At 37.1% G+C, this 17,797-nt stretch overlaps 2 protein-coding genes across 9 annotated transcripts in view; one reads left to right on the top strand and one right to left on the bottom strand.

Moving 5' to 3' along the window:
• Positions 1-5,430, top strand: part of ptprz1a (protein tyrosine phosphatase receptor type Z1a) — a 64,260-nt gene extending 58,830 nt beyond the window's left edge. For all 6 annotated transcript variants that reach the window (XM_062992415.1, XM_062992424.1, XM_062992407.1 and 3 more), the window contains 8 exons: positions 1,306-1,452; positions 1,534-1,627; positions 1,849-1,922; positions 2,018-2,146; positions 2,354-2,506; positions 3,177-3,319; positions 4,401-4,536; positions 4,649-5,430. In XM_062992415.1, the coding sequence (XP_062848485.1) occupies positions 1,306-1,452; positions 1,534-1,627; positions 1,849-1,922; positions 2,018-2,146; positions 2,354-2,506; positions 3,177-3,319; positions 4,401-4,536; positions 4,649-4,792 (1,020 nt within the window). In that variant the 3' untranslated portion in view covers positions 4,793-5,430. The remainder of the gene's footprint in view (positions 1-1,305; positions 1,453-1,533; positions 1,628-1,848; positions 1,923-2,017; positions 2,147-2,353; positions 2,507-3,176; positions 3,320-4,400; positions 4,537-4,648) is intronic.
• A 3,484-nt stretch (positions 5,431-8,914) lies between these two features.
• The window catches only part of aass (aminoadipate-semialdehyde synthase), a 30,292-nt gene continuing 21,409 nt past the window's right edge, over positions 8,915-17,797 (bottom strand). For all 3 annotated transcript variants that reach the window (XM_062992365.1, XM_062992372.1, XM_062992356.1), the window contains 10 exons: positions 16,195-16,324; positions 15,982-16,092; positions 15,781-15,889; positions 15,363-15,503; positions 14,815-14,982; positions 13,036-13,131; positions 11,803-11,918; positions 11,615-11,703; positions 11,342-11,518; positions 8,915-9,968 (listed from right to left, as the gene is read on the bottom strand). In XM_062992365.1, coding sequence (XP_062848435.1) covers positions 9,850-9,968; positions 11,342-11,518; positions 11,615-11,703; positions 11,803-11,918; positions 13,036-13,131; positions 14,815-14,982; positions 15,363-15,503; positions 15,781-15,889; positions 15,982-16,092; positions 16,195-16,324 — 1,256 coding nt within the window. In that variant the 3' untranslated portion in view covers positions 8,915-9,849. The remainder of the gene's footprint in view (positions 9,969-11,341; positions 11,519-11,614; positions 11,704-11,802; positions 11,919-13,035; positions 13,132-14,814; positions 14,983-15,362; positions 15,504-15,780; positions 15,890-15,981; positions 16,093-16,194; positions 16,325-17,797) is intronic.

Raw genomic sequence — 17,797 nt, 5'->3', positions numbered from 1 at the left:
CACATACAGGGAATGACTGAAGGACATGACAACACTTCTCAGATTACTGTTTTTTGGCCTCCTTTCCACCTTTGCATGCTCATATTCATGCATTTATAGTGTAAACATGTTCACAGTTTAAAGGATACCTAAATTTTTTAATGTATTAAAACACAGCAAAGTTAGGGCACATTTTTCACAGCAACACATCAATTTATGTTATGGTAATATTTTAGCATTTCATAGTAGGCTGTGCGTACTTACATTTGTACTTACTTGGGTTTTCATCTTCCTTTTTAAAAACTTACAGTTTATTAACTATGCCTGGTATGTTAATAAATCTGTGGGATACAATATAAAGCAAAAGTGAGAAGTACACACTAGCATAATAATTTCAGTGCTGTCTGGGTGCATAAATAAATTACATATCTTTTGCTCTGTTTTGCAATTGACATTTGACTGCATATTCATTGATTTTTTTAAGTTTTGCAATTATGATTCTTTATCAGAATTTCTTGTTAATTAATAGCTTATGTAACTGTGTATACAACTATACTGACTTCATTGTAAGATCATTAAAAGGACTAAATAAACTGTGATGAAGCAAAATAATTCATTTGGATTTAAATGACAGCTTCACTTTATATTAACATTTATTTCCAGATCATTACTGTATTAATACAGTACATTAACCATTCAGTACTGATACCAAAACATAATGCCTGACATAAAATAAAATTATAACTCTCTTGTCATGCATTCATTTAGTCATCTGAATGGAATTTCATAAGACACAGCTCACGTTTCCTCATCAAACAGACAAAAAATATCTGAAATGTGAGCCACAGTAGACCTTCTTGATCTAGACTTCATTTTAGGCATTAATTACTCTTGCTTGCTACTTTATTTAGGTTTTGCTGGTTGGTAGGTGTTCACCATAGTTAATACTTTGAACTAGGTTACACCTGCCTATCCCTGCTGCATTCAGTATGTTAACTACAAGTAACTATCATTAGCCCAATAAATGTTATATAGAATGCTTACTGTGGCATGCACAAATCTTACAAAATAGGTCTATTTTGGGATAGTCAGAATGTTTTGTCTTATTAGTGTATATTAACAATTATCCGTAAGTAGAGTTAGAAACGTTTTAATATTCAACTTTTGTGCTGACCTTTGTGAACTGTCCATACTGGCAGTGCTAACATTTTAGGTCACTTGGTAAATACAGTTGTCAGTCTCAAACTCTGACTGATAGGTGTATAAATGGTATTAACAGAGACAGTGATAAATACTAATTTTCTTCATACTTTACTACCTTTGCAGGAGCAGTACATATTCATTCATGATGCCCTGGTTGAGGCTATTCTAAGCAAGGAGACAGAGGTGCCTGCAAGCCGTATTCATAGCTATGTTAATGAAATCCTCACTGCTGGCCCTTCATGCACAACATGCCTGGAAAATCAGTTCAAGGTACAAATAAATCGGAGAAAATGCAAAGGAATTGGCAAAATGTGTGTGATATGGTTGTGATGTTAATTTCATGCTTTGCAGCTGGTGTGCCAGTCCAATGCCAAGCAGGCTGATTTCTCTGCTGCTTTAAAGGAGTATAACAAAGACAAAAACAGGACCTCATCTTTGATACCTGGTGAGTTTTTTCCATCTTCATCTTTTCATTTTACATATAGTTATTATAATTTTACAGGTATCATACAAGTTAACAGAGATCTTAGACTACCACATTGAATTATTGGGTGTTTTTCACGTAAGATTTTTCCCTTAGGAAGCATAACCAGGTCTTACCATCTAAAATGAAGCCAGTATTAAGAACTACCATGAGCAATGACTAATGATGCTTGTCTATTTTAGTGGACAGGTCCAGAGTTTGTTTGTCCACATCAGCAGAGGAGATGTCTGACTACATTAATGCTTCATATGTGATGGTAAGACATTAAGACAGTTGGCCATACTTCCATAATTTTAATGTTAAAGAATGTTTATTTTATGTGGTAGTACTAATGCAGGGGTTTTATTACAGGGTTATCAGCAGACCAAGGAGTACATCATTACACAGAATCCTTTGCCAAGTACAGTAAAGGACTTTTGGAGGATGATTTGGGACCACAACACCCAGGTCATTGTCTCCCTACCTGACACAAACAGCCAGGTAAGAGGTCTATTACTGGCTAGTCTGAAAATAATTAGTTTTAGAGATTTTTGGGTACAGATCCCTCTTTTACATAGTAATACGTCCAGTGTTAAAAATTCACCTCTTGGATCTTTGCTCTGCTGCAACCAGCTGAACATTTATTGTTAAGTAAAAGTCTTGAACATTTGAACATTGTCTTACTTAGCTTTATTTTTGTGTTCTCAGACAGAAGATTCTGAGCAACTGGTGTTCTGGCCTAGAAGAGACCAGTCTATCAGCTGTAAGATGTTTACAGTGTCTCTAAAAAGGGAGGAACATGTGTGTCTGTCTAATGAGGAGATTCTAATTGTACAGGATTACATTCTCGAAGCGACCCAGGTAAAAGCCTACAAAAAGGACTACAGTTAGTGATCTTATACCCATTATGATAGGTGTAGTTTATAAAGTAATTAATAAATATACAAACCAGACAAGTGCATTTATTAAAGTGCTTGGTGAGTGTATGTTAGGAGAATCTGAGGTGAAAGCCCTACTGGTAGACATATTCTATCACATAGTGCATATTGTTATACCAGCCAAACATATTACACCATCGTAAGTTAGATGCTGTCCTGGACACATTCTTCAAAAAGAGTCAGTGTCGCTCTCATTTGTCTAACTGTGGGATACTAAAGATACTGAAGATATATACTGTGTATTAACTGAGAGTTGCCACTGGCTATTAGAGAACACATATTGAATGTGTGAATGCATTTTGAATGTGTGCCAAACAACAGTGGGGTTCAATTAGAGAAGCACATGGCTGCTGAAAAGACTGAGAGTGAAGCCTCGTAAACACTGAACACGTCTCAGCTGAACACATCTGTTCTATTTCACAGACATAACACGTCTCCATCTGCACATGAAATTACTGCAGCAGTTAAACCACACATGCTCACTTTTTTTTACTGTTCAACACACACACACACACACACACACACACAGTTGGCTGTTTACACTTTCTTTTCATTCCACTGAGTTAGGATTTTTGTCTGTCTCTATTTTTTAGGATGACTATGTTCTGGAAGTGCGGCATTATCGTGCTCCCCATTGGCCGAACCCAGACAGTCCCATCAGCAACACTTTTGAGCTGATCAATGTAATCCGTGGGGAGCATGACAGTAAAGAAGGGCCCATTGTTGTACATGATAAGTAAGATCTCACTTTATGTTGTTATAGGATGTGTTGACCTTTAACCCAGATAAACTAGGGCATTTCTTATGTGATTCAATGCTGAGGACATTTCTTTTACACACAAATGCACATACACAGCTTTATTTAGCTTTATCATTAAAAAAAAAAAATTTACACTTTGCTTTATTCGCTTATATTTAAAACTAAATGTGCTGCTAATAAATTGGATTAAATCACTAAGGCATTTCTGCTGTAAACTTAATTTTAATTATTTGCCATAATATTTTGTAGATGAGGGCAAGATTTTTGTGCCCCACAGACCAAAATTTTGATGATTTCCACTTTAACAATGAAAAGCGTAAACAGAATGTCCGAAATATTCCTCCAGTTTCCTAAACAATACTGCTTAGTTAAGTGCTTGATGGTCTGTTACAGATTTTGTTTTTACTTTTAATAAGAGATATACCAATATGGTCTTTAGCCAAAGACAAGCTTGTAACACAGCTTGAACTTGCGACCTCTGCCGAAAGAATACATGTTTTTCTGTTGCAGCTCTCAGGGGCTACAATTAAATTTTAGAATTGCAGCAGCAACATCAAGAGTTTAATCCCACAACAATCACAGAAAAGCTGCAAGATTCTGGCAGGACTGACATGATTGAAAATAATGCAATTAATCAGGATTATAAACAGTATGATGTAAAATGTATGAAAACCAACAAGATGGTGGTTTTAATGTATGTAATGTTTTAACCGTTTTCTGTATTCAGTAAAAATAAAAATAAAAACCTCTGAATGATTTAGATTTTTAACAATTTCATAAAATACATAGGATAGAATTAATATCTATTTAATTAACATGTTATTTTCATATTATCCACTTAAAAAGTAATGCAGTTAATTATGAGAGCAACTTTCTGTTTTCATGTTCATGTTTTAATTATGTTTCTTTACTTTTTAATTCTGTTTTCATCTTTATATTTCTTATTTTTTACCTCTGTATTTATTTTTCTGTAAAACACTTTGAATAACCATATTGTATGAAAAGTACTATTTAAATAAACTTGCCTTGAAACTTTACTAATGTTCTGTGTTTGCAGTTATGGAGGTGTGACAGCTGGCACATTCTGTGCTCTTTACACTCTGCTTCAGCAGCTGGAGACTGACAGCTCTGTGGATGTTTACCTGGTGGCCAAGATGACCAACCTGATGAGGCCTGGCACCTTTACTGACATTGTATGTGTTAATGTGCTTTTAGAAAAAAAATACATCTTTATCCATTTATGTAAATGCTATTTGGAGCCAAATAAAAACCTATTCTCTTTTATTTTCTTGATTTACCTGACAGGAGCAGTACCAGTTCCTTTACAAAGCTATTTTAAGTTTGGTCGGGACCCAAGAAGATAAAAAAGCCTTCCAGTGCTTTGAAAACAACGCCACAGTCCCAGGAGGCCTTGCCAGTGCCTCAGAGAGTCTAAAATCCCTGGTGTAACCATAGCAATGTGTATTCATCCATCATGAACCTTTTCTCTGCTGCTCTGCTTTATTTTATCATATTCCCATCTTCAAATGAGCTTGCCAAACACAGTACCATCCTGGAACTTGATATGTGTGCCTTTGTGCATTTGTCCTATGACTTTGATACAGTACTTACGTCTGTGGCTCCACCACTTTGTACTAATCTCCTACTAATATTTTTAATGGAACTTCTTATTTATTGACATTACAGTTCATCAAAAAGGAAGAATTACTTATTAATAAGACATTTTATCAGATGATAGCTTGTAGTATTCACAAGCCACATTGTTTTTTACATGGATGTAAATACAAAGACTTTGGCTTTTTAGTCACAATTTTCGAATAAGAAAATCATGTAATAGCAACCAAGTCAGGTCAAGTCATGGACCAAATGTCTATTTATAAGCCTAGATTTTTATATTTTACTACTGCTGTAGTGATTTACACTGTTCCTGCAACCATACTTTAATGTAGAAAAAATGTATTTCTAATAAATTGTCCCAGTGTTACACTCTCATTAACATAAACCATACTGACACTGTAGCTGTTCATAGAAAATACTTTTACCCTATATTTGTAAAACAACTAAGATAAATTCTAAATAAGCAGTAATTAATGCCTTATTGTGGTTTGTTGGTCTTTTACTTTTTTGCACCTTCAGAGCTAATTTTGGGTCAGTTTGAAAACCCAGTTCTGAGTCCAGTATAGATAAACTCTTTACTTTGTGTGTTAAAGATGCTTGTTTGAAATCTATTCTATTTTTACACAAATACCAGTTCATCTTATTTGCTATAACAGACTTTTTAGGAAATATATGTCTTACTAGTAACAACATTAGAATACTTACATTAGTTTTACTTACTTGTCAGCAAACTAATGTGAACTATCATTACTTAATTACATATAGAAACGTTTTCTTAATGTCTGATTAATATAGAAATACATGACATGGTCAAACCCAGTATTAAATAAAAATCTCATAGATATCATTGCTAAATTTGGAACATTTCAGATTAAGTTACAGTTAAGTTACAGTTTTATGTTGCTTCACAGGATTCTTTGGATATTTTCACTTTATTACATAAGTCAATACATACATACACATTGAAGCTACAGATATGAGAAAATATAATATGAATATGAGAACTCACTGATGTTTGTAAATTACACTTAAGATTTGCAGTTGAAGCCATTTTTACTTGATATTTCTTCTGGTTTCTGGTAAGTCAGAAAGTTTTTATGCCTGGATGATAGCATTAATGAAGTCTGATAGCTTAATTTATATGTATATTTATAGCCATGTGCACTAGTAGAAGCTATCAATGTGGCACTGTCTGAATACACATCAACTTGTCCAAAAGTTTATTAATAGATAGATACTTTATTGATCCTTTGCAGGAAATTTCTTTAAAACACAGTCACTTAGTATCAATAGTGCTTCTGTTTTATAATCTGCACACTCCAATTTTTTGGACAAGACACTTGTTTGGAGCATGCCACACTTTACAAGACCTACACTGAAACCATCATTAAGGTCCAGTGAGCACTCATGGTTCACTCTTCATCATATGGCCTAAAAAAATAAGTCAAAATAGTTATTCCTACAATTCAGCCTTTATCACGTCAGCTCCGGCTTAACCCAGTGCTTTATAACCCTCACAAATAATAATGATCACTACAGGACACTTCTTAAAGGGGCCCTGCGGGCTTTCTAAGCTATATCTTAGGGCACACTTAAGGAAATAAGAATGGGTGAGCTTTATTATAAACAATAACAGCATTAAGACTTGAGCTTTTCTTTAGTGACAAGAGATGACAACTTACAGAGTTATGACTTAATCCGCCTGAAGAATTGTTCTTCCATAATTATTCCTGTTTTAATCCAGCCTAAGACTTGAAAAGCCATGTGCATGTGCAGGAAATATAGGTCAGATGGCTAGACACCGTCTTGACCACATTTGCATTTTTGACTTCTAATAATTTCAAGACCAATTATCCTGCGCTTGGTGGCCTACTTAAAAAACGACTGACCAAGTGGTGCCCTATAAGGAGAAACAATACTACTTATATGACTACATTTGCCTGCTAATGCTGTGGTCAACAAAAGCTCTGACTCATTTAATTATGGTTGGATAGTCAAATTTAATTATACCAGCAAACAGGTTCAAATGTTGTAAAAAATGACTTACCTGACAATACAGCGAAAAGGATTGCCCACTTAAAGCTGCAGTTTTAGCTCTGAAAAGCAGTTTGTAAATTACCTTGCTTTCTCTATAATTTACTTAAAAACACATTCCTATCTTTATTGTTAACAGAATGCCTACAGCATCACACTTGTGTAAAAGTATAACTTTTCCACACATTTTGTAACTTTCTCTTCATCTCTAGGTAATCGACTTAGAGGTATGCAGGTGAGCAGATATGAGGTTTTTTTTAGCTTTACGGCTAGGCATGCAAAAAGACAGTGAGATCTGCTCACTTAAAATTACACACCTTTATACAAAAACAGGTGTGTTTACTTAAAGCAAGTGTGTTTACCTAAAGCAAGTATTGTTTTTTTAAAGGTAGTTATACAGTAGTGTACAATGAATGTGTTGCAAAATAGCACATAATTAATTAGAAGTGGGCCAAAAACATTTTCCTACTAAAAAGACACTTGGAAAAACTTGAAATAAACCTGAAAATCAAATAGAATTGTATAAACAACATAAATAAAAGAAGTAAATGATGAGGCTGAAAAAAGTGCTGGCTTGTATGTTTCACCAGCCAGACACATGACTCAAAATATGCTTTACATTGGTATAATTTTTACAGCTTACAAATAAACACATGGGAGACTCTTTTGCCAAACATACAGCATATTATGACACTCTGGGGAAGAAAAACACAACTTGCTGCTGTAATTCTGATAAGGCTGACTAGCATCGCTTGACAGTGTAAAGCAAGTGTGGCATACTTTAGGACCGCCTTTTTAATACACTTTTAAAAAGCTCCGACCCACCAATAAATAGACGTCATGAGTCATGTGGTATCTGACATTACCAGCAGGTCCTTCAGCTTCAGTATCTTGAGGAGTGGATCATCCTACACTAAATCCTGATGCCATTTCTTCCATGGGTAAATGATGCACCAGCCACATGAAAACAGAATTCATTAAACCAGCAGCCTACTTTCATTGCTCCAGTAGAAGTTTTGATGTCTGCATTCCTATTGTAGGTGCTTTCAATGGTGGACAGGAGTTAGCATGGGCACTTTAAGTGTTCTGGAACTACAAAGCAGTCACCTTATTACCAGGATTACAATTATCTACCATAGTAGCTCTTTGGTCAGTCTATATCAGACACTACAGTCTTCATTATCTCTGGTAATAATGAGTCCTAACAACTTAACAACCTGTCAGCGGTATGTGGCTTGTCCCTTTTTGGACCACTGTCAGTGGGTACGGACTACAGCTGGCCTTGATGTTTCTGAGCTCCTTCAACCCAGTTGTCTGGCCATGATGATTTGACCCTTATCAAAGCCACTTTATGGTATGCTGCCCATATCTGCTGCCTTCAACACATATACTATTAGTAACTACCATTAGCCAAACTTTATACACAACTGCCATTTACAAAATAGGCATGGCCATGCACATTTTTGGCACAGGTCCTGAACTTTTGGCCTACCAGTGCATATTAGTGTTTTCAGTTTAATTAATTTATCTTTATTAACCAACTATCCAAACAAACAAAAATACATGCACTCTTAGCACACACTGCAGTTGTACAGTTAAGAGACAATTTACGATTTACTTTTTCATCCACAATTATTGGACACGTTCTGATTACAGGATGATGCTGGCTTTATATTTTTGGCTAGTAGCACTATTCTCCTCCCAGCACTGAAGTCTGAGAATGGTGAAAAATTGTGTAATGGGGTAACAAGAAGCATAGAACACCAACAGATCTACAGGTTACAGTCAGTGATTGTATACCCACGAAAGTGTAACAGGAATGATGTAACAAAGTGGTAAACATGCCTCTGTCCCAACATTTCTGAGTGTGGTTCAGGCATAAAGTAATCCTTTTTTTATTTTTTACAAAATACATTAAAGTTGGTCAGTCAAAATCTCACAGTTTATTTGATTTAATCAACTTAAATTAATAGAGACTCTAATCAAATTTGCAAAACATTAGAAAAAGCATTGTACTTCTGTACAATAACAGTACCCACCGTGACCCTAAATAAAATAAAGCGGTGGTAAAACAGACAATGAATGAATGAATAAATGTGAGAGGGTCTGTGTGTACTACAGTCCATGTTGGGGTGTAGACAATGTTATATTAATGTCAGTATTTCTTGCTGGTTTAGTATGGCCCTAATTTTTTCTAATGCTCAATGTGCTTTGTTACTGTTTTAATCACATCAGCTGTCTTAGACAAGCCTACTGAACGTATAGTAAACTCATTATCTTGGGCAATGAAGTGTGCTTTCTATAATTATAGGTGTAAGTGATGCACCTGTTATCATGTTTTTTTTGCCATACCACCCCTGACAAGCTTCATTAAAATGTTGTGCTAACATCCAGACAACCAATAAAGTAGCAGATAATCATTAGGCAACAACAGTCCTAGTTAGGAGATTTGATTACATAAAATGTACTGGTAAAAATTTCAAATGTGTTCCACAAACAATACACACATTGCAAAATATAATTTAAAAGATTCCGGTGAACTTTGAAGTCATTACAGTCATCTTTACATCCAGTGTAAATATGTTTTCTTAACACAAAGCATTACATGACTCTTACAGATTTATGTTCATGTAATTTAGTAAAAATACATCTCGGCAGAATTCACTAAATTAACCGTTGCATCATTGGGCTGGTGTAGACCACACCACTCCCAAATACTTAAATTAATTCAATAGCTAATAACACAAAAGTTAAAAACTATTCTCTAAGAAAATAATTTGGAAAATAATTATGGTTCTTGATTTACAGTTTCATTCTTTACATTCTGTACACCTGTGTATGGTATACAAAACATGCTATTCTAATACTGTGCTTTTGGTGGTAAACTGCAGACCTTCCTGCTGCAGCCTCTTCAGAACAGGACTGTAGAAGTTTTTCGTCATTGGCACCACAAGTCCTTTAGTGTTCAGCTCACCTGAAAATGCAAGACCATATATACTTATATACAGGTAACTTAAGTATGCAGCTGTCAGCAGGTTAAAAGGTGAGGGCATCATGATTGGGTATAGAAGGAGGATCCAGCAAAATCAATGAAAACAAAGATGGGTCAAGGAACACCACTTTGTGCCAAAGTTCATGAGAGACTTGTCAATCCGTTCTAAAAGAACAACTCTCAACACAAAGTTGCAAATAATTTAGATCTTCCACCATCTACCATACATAATATTGTGAAAATACTAAAGGAAGCAAAACAAATCTCAGCCTGTTCCCTGGGCACAGGCCAAAGACAAAAAGAAGCATCCAGACTGTTATCAATAAAAGTAGCAAAAACTAACATCTGTTATGGTACGGGGTTCCTTCAGTGCCCATGGCATGGGTGACTTGCATATGCGGTAAGATATCATTGACAACGGCGTATGTTGGGATTTTAGATACATGAGAGATACATGCTGCCATTTAGGCAGTATAATTTCAGGGGAAGTTCATGGTTGTTGTAGCTCACACAGAATGAAGCCTGGCATTGTTTTGCTAAAACAGTGTGTCTTCATAGACACAAAGTACATGCACTTGACTTGACATGCACTCGCCTGTCATCCAGATTTGTCTCCTACTGAAAACGTATGACACATCATGCAGAGGAAAATAAGACAATGTTGACCACAGACTGTTGAACAGCTGAGGTTTTGTTTCAAGCAAGAATGGCCAAAAATTCCAATTGTAAAACTACAACAATTAGTATCGTGAGTTCCCAAATGATAAAAAAGTGTAATAAGAACGATGATGTAACAAAGTGGTAAACATGCCTTTGTCCCAACATTTTTGAGTGTGGTTCAGGCTTCAAATTATACATTTTTATTTGTTGGTCAGTAAAAAACACTGGAAACCTGATCTTTTTACTTTTCCGAGGCTTGCATTAAAGTAAAATGCCTCCCACATTGGCTATGGTTGATGCTGACATGAACATTGCTTACAATTGCAGCCACTGGATGTAACTCAGTCAGAGTGAGGGTTGATGTCAGAGTGAGGTTCATTGACTGGTTCATTTACTAAGTTACGGGCAGCCTGACAAACAGTGTGGCTGTACTTTTGTATTTTCTTCACTTCTTTATGGTAGTAATCCAAAGTCCATTGCAAATGTAATAACTTTAAAAAGATGTAATAGCCTTCTTCAGACTTTAAACTGTACATGTATGGTAGGCATGTATGAAACTGTCCATTTTCATTTATTTTAATGCTGAAAGAATTCATTAAGAATTCAGTTTGTATGTATTCCACAGTATTAAACAGAATTGAAGTATTTTTTTAAACAAATACAGTCTGTGGTGTAGACTGCATGTGTACACTCACCATCAAGGACCATTTGAGCACCAATAGCAGCTGGGTAGCCCACTGTTTTGGCCATGGCTGAAAAGCCATTTGCATCACCATATACCACCATGCTGATATGCTTCATCTCTAGCTCTCCTGTGGGGTGCCTGACACCAACATCATTTCTCATGATGATCAGGTCTCGCTCTTCCTTACCTGATTACCAAAAAAAACAACAACATTATGAATGGATAACTAAACTGTAAACAGAGAAAATCATGTTAAGAAGGTGAGTTAACATTTATAGCTCACCGAAAAAGAGCTTGGCCTCAAGGTGTTTAGCGAGTGCTGCTAGGATAGTGTCAGCATAAGGCACAGGCTCCTCACTCAGCATTCCAAACCTAAAAAGAGAATACCAAGACCAAACATGTCTGCTCATGTTATAATACGCTCATCAGTTTGTTACCACACACTGTTGCGATTTAGTGTTGTTAACGCACCATTTTAGAGTCTGCATCCTGAAGTCATCTCTCCCAATGTGATTAAACACAGCTTCCTCAAACGAGTCATTGCTAATGTCAGAGGACAAGCCACTCTGCTTACACAGGAGCTCTTTCTGTGGGCAAGATAATGGTACATTATTATTAATAGCTGCTTAGCTGTGGTCAAATACAAAAAAAAAAAAAGACATTTAATATTTTACATTTTGTTAAATGTAATAACTGCTGAGAGCTTGTGTCTAGTGTTTAACTCAAGTTATAATAGCAAAAATCACCAAAAGTATGTGGGTTAAGGTTCATTTAGTCAATAAAGCTTGTCTTTACATACCCTTTTATAACAAAGAAATACAAAAACATTGTTTTGATGGTACCTCAAGTCTTCACAAAATAGAACATTTTGTAAAATGCATGTTGACTCTCTTTACTGACAGTCACCTGCGCCTCATAAGCATGAAGTCACTTCAGGTGGAAGGTTTCCTATACATCACAGCTTCTCTCAGTCTTCCTCGCCACCTCCTTTATTAGCACACTTGCATTCCTCCGAGGTCATAGTGCCAGACTACTTGATTCGGTCTGGTTTGTCAGCATTCTTTTGTTTTCTTGGAACTTGCCCCAGTGTCATGGTCGGTTGGGCCTCATGAGGAAACCGCCATGTTGGAGCAGATTTCCCCAGAGGTGGTGTGACCTCCCTTTTCCTGGAGCTGGATACGCCCATAAATCCATTGGTAAGTGGTAGGGGTTCCACCTGAGTTTTCAGCAGGCTTGACAGTTGCCTGTCTGTTCTATTTACAATGGCTTGTTTATAGTGGATGGCCGATGTATCCCTTTTCTATCCACTTTCTGTGTTGCGGGTTGCGAATGGGACTTCTATAGACCTAGATTTGAGCCTTTCCAAACTTCTCCTATCACTTTGTGATTAAACATAGATTGATGGGTAAATGGCAATTCTATCCATTTAAAATCAAATCGTATAACACAATAACATCTGTAAAAAGGTCAAGGGGTCTAAAAACTTTATGAATTCTCTGTAATGTCCACATTGCAGCACAACATTACCTTTAATAGTTGGCCTTTTAATCTGTAATTTTTAAATTGTTTGAGTGGTGAGAACATCTTTGCTTAAGCCCATGTATTATGATCAAGTATTATTAATGTCTGTATTTCTAGACAAATGTTATCAGAACCTTGAGAGCAAAAACTCAAAAAAGTATGTTTAGGAAATAAAGTGTATACCCAGGAGACAGGGTTGGCTGTGCAGTCCAGCATAGGGCATGGGTCTGTGTTGATCAGGCCAAGTTTTACAAAACTGCTCATTGCTCTGGAAAAGCCCTGTAGAAAGAAAGCACACGCAGAACAATACTAAAGGTTTACATACTGTTATGTTATTATTCATATCAGACTGTTATTATTCATATCAAATCCATATGTCTATAAAGTTCACTTCCAAGAAGGTTTATTAAGTCTATTTTTTAACCCTGTCACACCAGTAGCTGTAGATGTATACAGTACACAAAAATATAAGAGAGTAATGTTGATGATAGTATTGTAAATTAGCATTGTCTAGGCAATTGGATTTTTTCCACAACAGTCAAACCATGTCATGGTTTATTAAGTAGCATTATTACCTTAAAATTGTGGATTATGCTTTAGGGAAACTGCAGGGTTACAGATATGGCTTTTCAAAGTACTTTGACTTGAAAGTACCAAAGCCCAGAATCAGTAAGACAATTTGCATATCTTTTTTTAAGTTAAATTACATTTGTTTTGTTTAATTACATTTTAACTGCATCTTCTGTTTTTTACCCCAAGGTGGTTCTGACGTGAACCTTTTTACTGCAAGTTTGAGGCTGTTATGCCAACAATGCTGTTCATGTTGGATATGATGGGAATCTGCTGTGACTACACTCACAATGTCCAGAACTCACTATTAGACTTTATTCTACCACAGACTAAAACAGTGTGCTTTTGCGGGACTACATATTTTTAACAAGTCAGATATGATCAAATAATTGTCATTTATTAATTAATTATTTTTCCCCAATTGCTTAAATCTGGCCAAGGTCCTAAACATCTCAAACACTGGGGGCATGGCATGAATACACACTCAGACATGTTCAATGAATCTTTCAGTACAGGTAAACTTCTCCTATTATTAACATCTCATTAATCCTGAAAAAGACAACTTTATCATCTTTATCAGATTCTACTTACATGCCGAAAAGGCCTTTGACTGGGTGGAATGGCTATACTTGTTCTACATCTGGATTTGGCAAAAACTTTATTTTAAGGGTGAAATTACTCTATTTTTCTCTAGTCTCTAGTAGCTTCTGTGAAGACTAATAACAAAGTTCCCCATGTTTTCCCCTCCACCAGTCAGGATTGCCCCCTGGTCCCCTTTGTCCCCTTGTCTTTGCCATAAGTATCTAACCTTTAGCCATTGTACTCTGACTTAACCCCCAGATTGCCAGAATTACTAGACACAGCATAGAACACAAAGTATCCTTCTACGCAGATGATTTATTACTTCATATTTTTAAACTTAATTCCTGCAGCTCTCTCATTACTTTCGTTTGGCCAAATCTCAGGTTATAAATCAAATCTTGCTTAAAGCAAAAAAGTGCCTTTGAACTTACAATCATACCTTAAATTTTGCATTCAAAGTGACTACATGTAGTTTCACATCTTGGAATAGCTGTTGTGGTAAAATTTAAAAACCTATTTGACCTGAACTATATTGGACTTATGTGCAGATGGAGTTTAAACGATGGAAATATGCACCGCTACATTTAAGTGCCAGAATCAACACAAAACATAAACATTCTGCCTGAAATTCATGTATCTGTTTCAGTGTTTACCAAGTTCCCAACATTTATTTGAAATGGGAGAACTGTCAGAATAAAAAAAGCCCTTCTGCAGAAACCCAAAGAGCTGGGTGGACTAGATCTACCTATTTTTTAAATTTTACTACTGGGTCTGAAGTCTACAGGCAGCCATATCAAGAAAGTGAGATACCTTGTAGCGAAGAGTGCCTCTGATCAGAGTGTGTGCTGACTCAATGCCATAGGGCTCAGCATATTTGGTGCTATCTCGATTGGGAAAGCCCTCCAAGTTCAAACCAGGCAGAAAGTCCATGGGCACTGTGGCTTCCATTAGAGAGCCACCAGGTGGAATACTGATCACCTGAAATAAATTGAGAACATTTTGTGAAGAGAATGTTAAGACAGCAGTGACACAACAGACTAAGGTTCTTATTTAACCCAGATGTCCAGGACCCCAAAAAAGTGGGGCACCACATTTGTTGTCACCATGCCAAACATGTAAAAGCCCTTTAAAAGTGAATGTAAAAAAGTCCATAGCCATCTACCAAGTAAAATTAGCACTGACAAACATAATTAATGCATTATTTACTCCACTTTTTGTACATTGTAAATTACACCACATTTAAACCCCCCTTATCCACACACAAATTATTCGATAACACACACATGTATTTTGTTTGAGAAATCAGGAAATCAGAACCTAAGTGTCTTCACAGAAAATGTAGTTTGTGTGCTCATTACCTGATTGTCTTTGCGATAGATGGCAGGACTGACAGTATTGAGCAGCACTCCATATGGACTCCAGCTAAATTTGTAGCGCAGTGGATTATCAGAATACTCTGGTGCAGGAAGACCTCCACAGAAAGAGCTGTATGACTCCACCTGCATGTGTGAGCATAAAGAAAAAACAGCATTTTTAGAAAATGAACAAAAATGAACAAACAAACAGAACAAACAGCATTAGAAAGAAAAGGTCATAAAGCTTTCTTATCAGACTACCAAGTATGAGCAAAATCAACATGCTAGGCAAGTGTCAACATACTGAGCCAAGTCAGATGTCTCTCATGGATGCTAATGACTCTATCAATGGTGATAAGTCACACCATCACACATATCCGTAAACACACATGACAAGCAAACACAAACACACAATACCTACAGTGCAACCGTCTGCCTTGGCCTGGTCGATGCACTCCATGGCCAACATGTGATCAATGCCAGGGTCCAGGCCCATCTCATTGACAATTGTGATGCCAGCCTCCTCAGCACTGGGAAAAAACACAGTCATGATAAAGAACTGTCAACATATTGTCTAAACAAGCCAACCCACAATCAAACCAAATAATAACTTGGAAATAACCTTTTCTGAAGCTCTTTCATGGCTGGTGACAGGTAGCTGGCTGTTACCAGGTTTACCTTCTTACTAATGCAATATTTAGCCACCAAAGGATGATAGTTATATGGAAGCATGCTACAAAAAGAAAGAAAAAAATATTTAATCTCTGAAATTTTACACAATTAATTGTATGTTTGAGGAAAATAATTGTGGAATCTGAGTTGAGTAAGTCCATACCTGATGACTAGATCATGGTCCTTGATCAGTGACTCAAGGTGGCCCTCTTGGCTGGTCACATCAAGCATCACTGGTATGGTGTTTGGGTATTTGGCAGCCAATTCCTCAGCCTGGTTCAGAAGCACTGATGCTAAAAACAATTCCATAAGACATATACTGTAAGTACACTCAAGTACATACAGGGGTTGGACAAAATAACTGAAACACCTGTCATTTTAGTGTGGTAGGTTTCATGGCTAAATTGGACCAGTCTGGTGGCCAATCTTCATTAATTGCACATTGCACCAGTAAGAGCAGAGTGTGAAGGTTCAATTAGCAGGGTAAGAGCACAGTTTTGCTCAAAATATTGCAATGCACACAACATTATGGGTGACATACCAGAGTTCAAAAGAGGACAAATTGTTGGTGCACGTCTTGCTGGTGCATCTGTGACCAAGACAGCAAGTCTTTGTGATGTATCAAGAGCCACGGTATCCAGGGTAATGTCAGCATACCACCAAGAAGGACAAACCACATCCAACAGGATTAACTGTGGACGCAAGAGGAAGCTGTCTGAAAGGGATGTTCGGGTGCTAACCCGGATTGTATCCAAAAAACATAAAACCACGGCTGCCCAAATCACGGCAGAATTAAATGTGCACCTCAACTCTCCTGTTTCCACCAGAACTGTCCGTCGGGAGCTCCACAGGGTCAATATACACGGCCGGGCTGCTATAGCCAAACCTTTGGTCACTCGTGCCAATGCCAAACGTCGGTTTCAATGGTGCAAGGAGCGCAAATCTTGTGCTGTGGACAATGTGAAACATGTATTGTTCTCTGATGAGTCCACCTTTACTGTTTTCCCCACATCCGGGAGAGTTACGGTGTGGAGAAGCCCCAAAGAAGCGTACCACCCAGACTGTTGCATGCCCAGAGTGAAGCATGGGGGTGGATCAGTGATGGTTTGGGCTGCCATATCATGGCATTCCCTTGGCCCAATACTTGTGCTAGATGGGCGCGTCACTGCCAAGGACTACCGAACCATTCTGGAGGACCATGTGCATCCAATGGCGGTGCCGTGTATCAGGATGACAATGCACCAATACACACAGCAAGACTGGTGAAAGATTGGTTTGATGAACATGAAAGTGAAGTTGAACATCTCCCATGGCCTGCACAGTCACCAGATCTAAATATTATTGAGCCACTTTGGGGTGTTTTGGAGAAGCGAGTCAGGAAACGTTTTCCTCCACCAGCATCACGTAGTGACCTGGCCACTATCCTGCAAGAAGAATGGCTTAAAATCCCTCTGACCACTGTGCAGGACTTGTATATGTCATTTCCAAGACGAATTGACGCTGTATTGGCCGCAAAAGGAGGCCCTACACCATACTAATAAATTATTGTGGTCTAAAACCAGGTGTTTCAGTTATTTTGTCCAACCCCTGTACATTTGTGTGTTAAGCCTGTGATTGCCTGTTTCAGTTTATTTCTAAGTCATCATGTAAGTCAAGGATGTTAAACTTGTTTTTTTTTTATCAACGAATCCACTTAAACCATAAGCATCTGCCTTAAGTACCCCTTGAGATTTGAGGCTAACTAAGTGAATCGATTGCTATGAATG

The sequence above is a fragment of the Trichomycterus rosablanca genome, chromosome 1 (assembly GCF_030014385.1).
Source record: "Trichomycterus rosablanca isolate fTriRos1 chromosome 1, fTriRos1.hap1, whole genome shotgun sequence".
NCBI lineage: Eukaryota > Metazoa > Chordata > Actinopteri > Siluriformes > Trichomycteridae > Trichomycterus > Trichomycterus rosablanca.
Note: the sequence above shows the minus strand (reverse complement) of the source record. Positions and strands in the feature narration are given on the sequence as shown.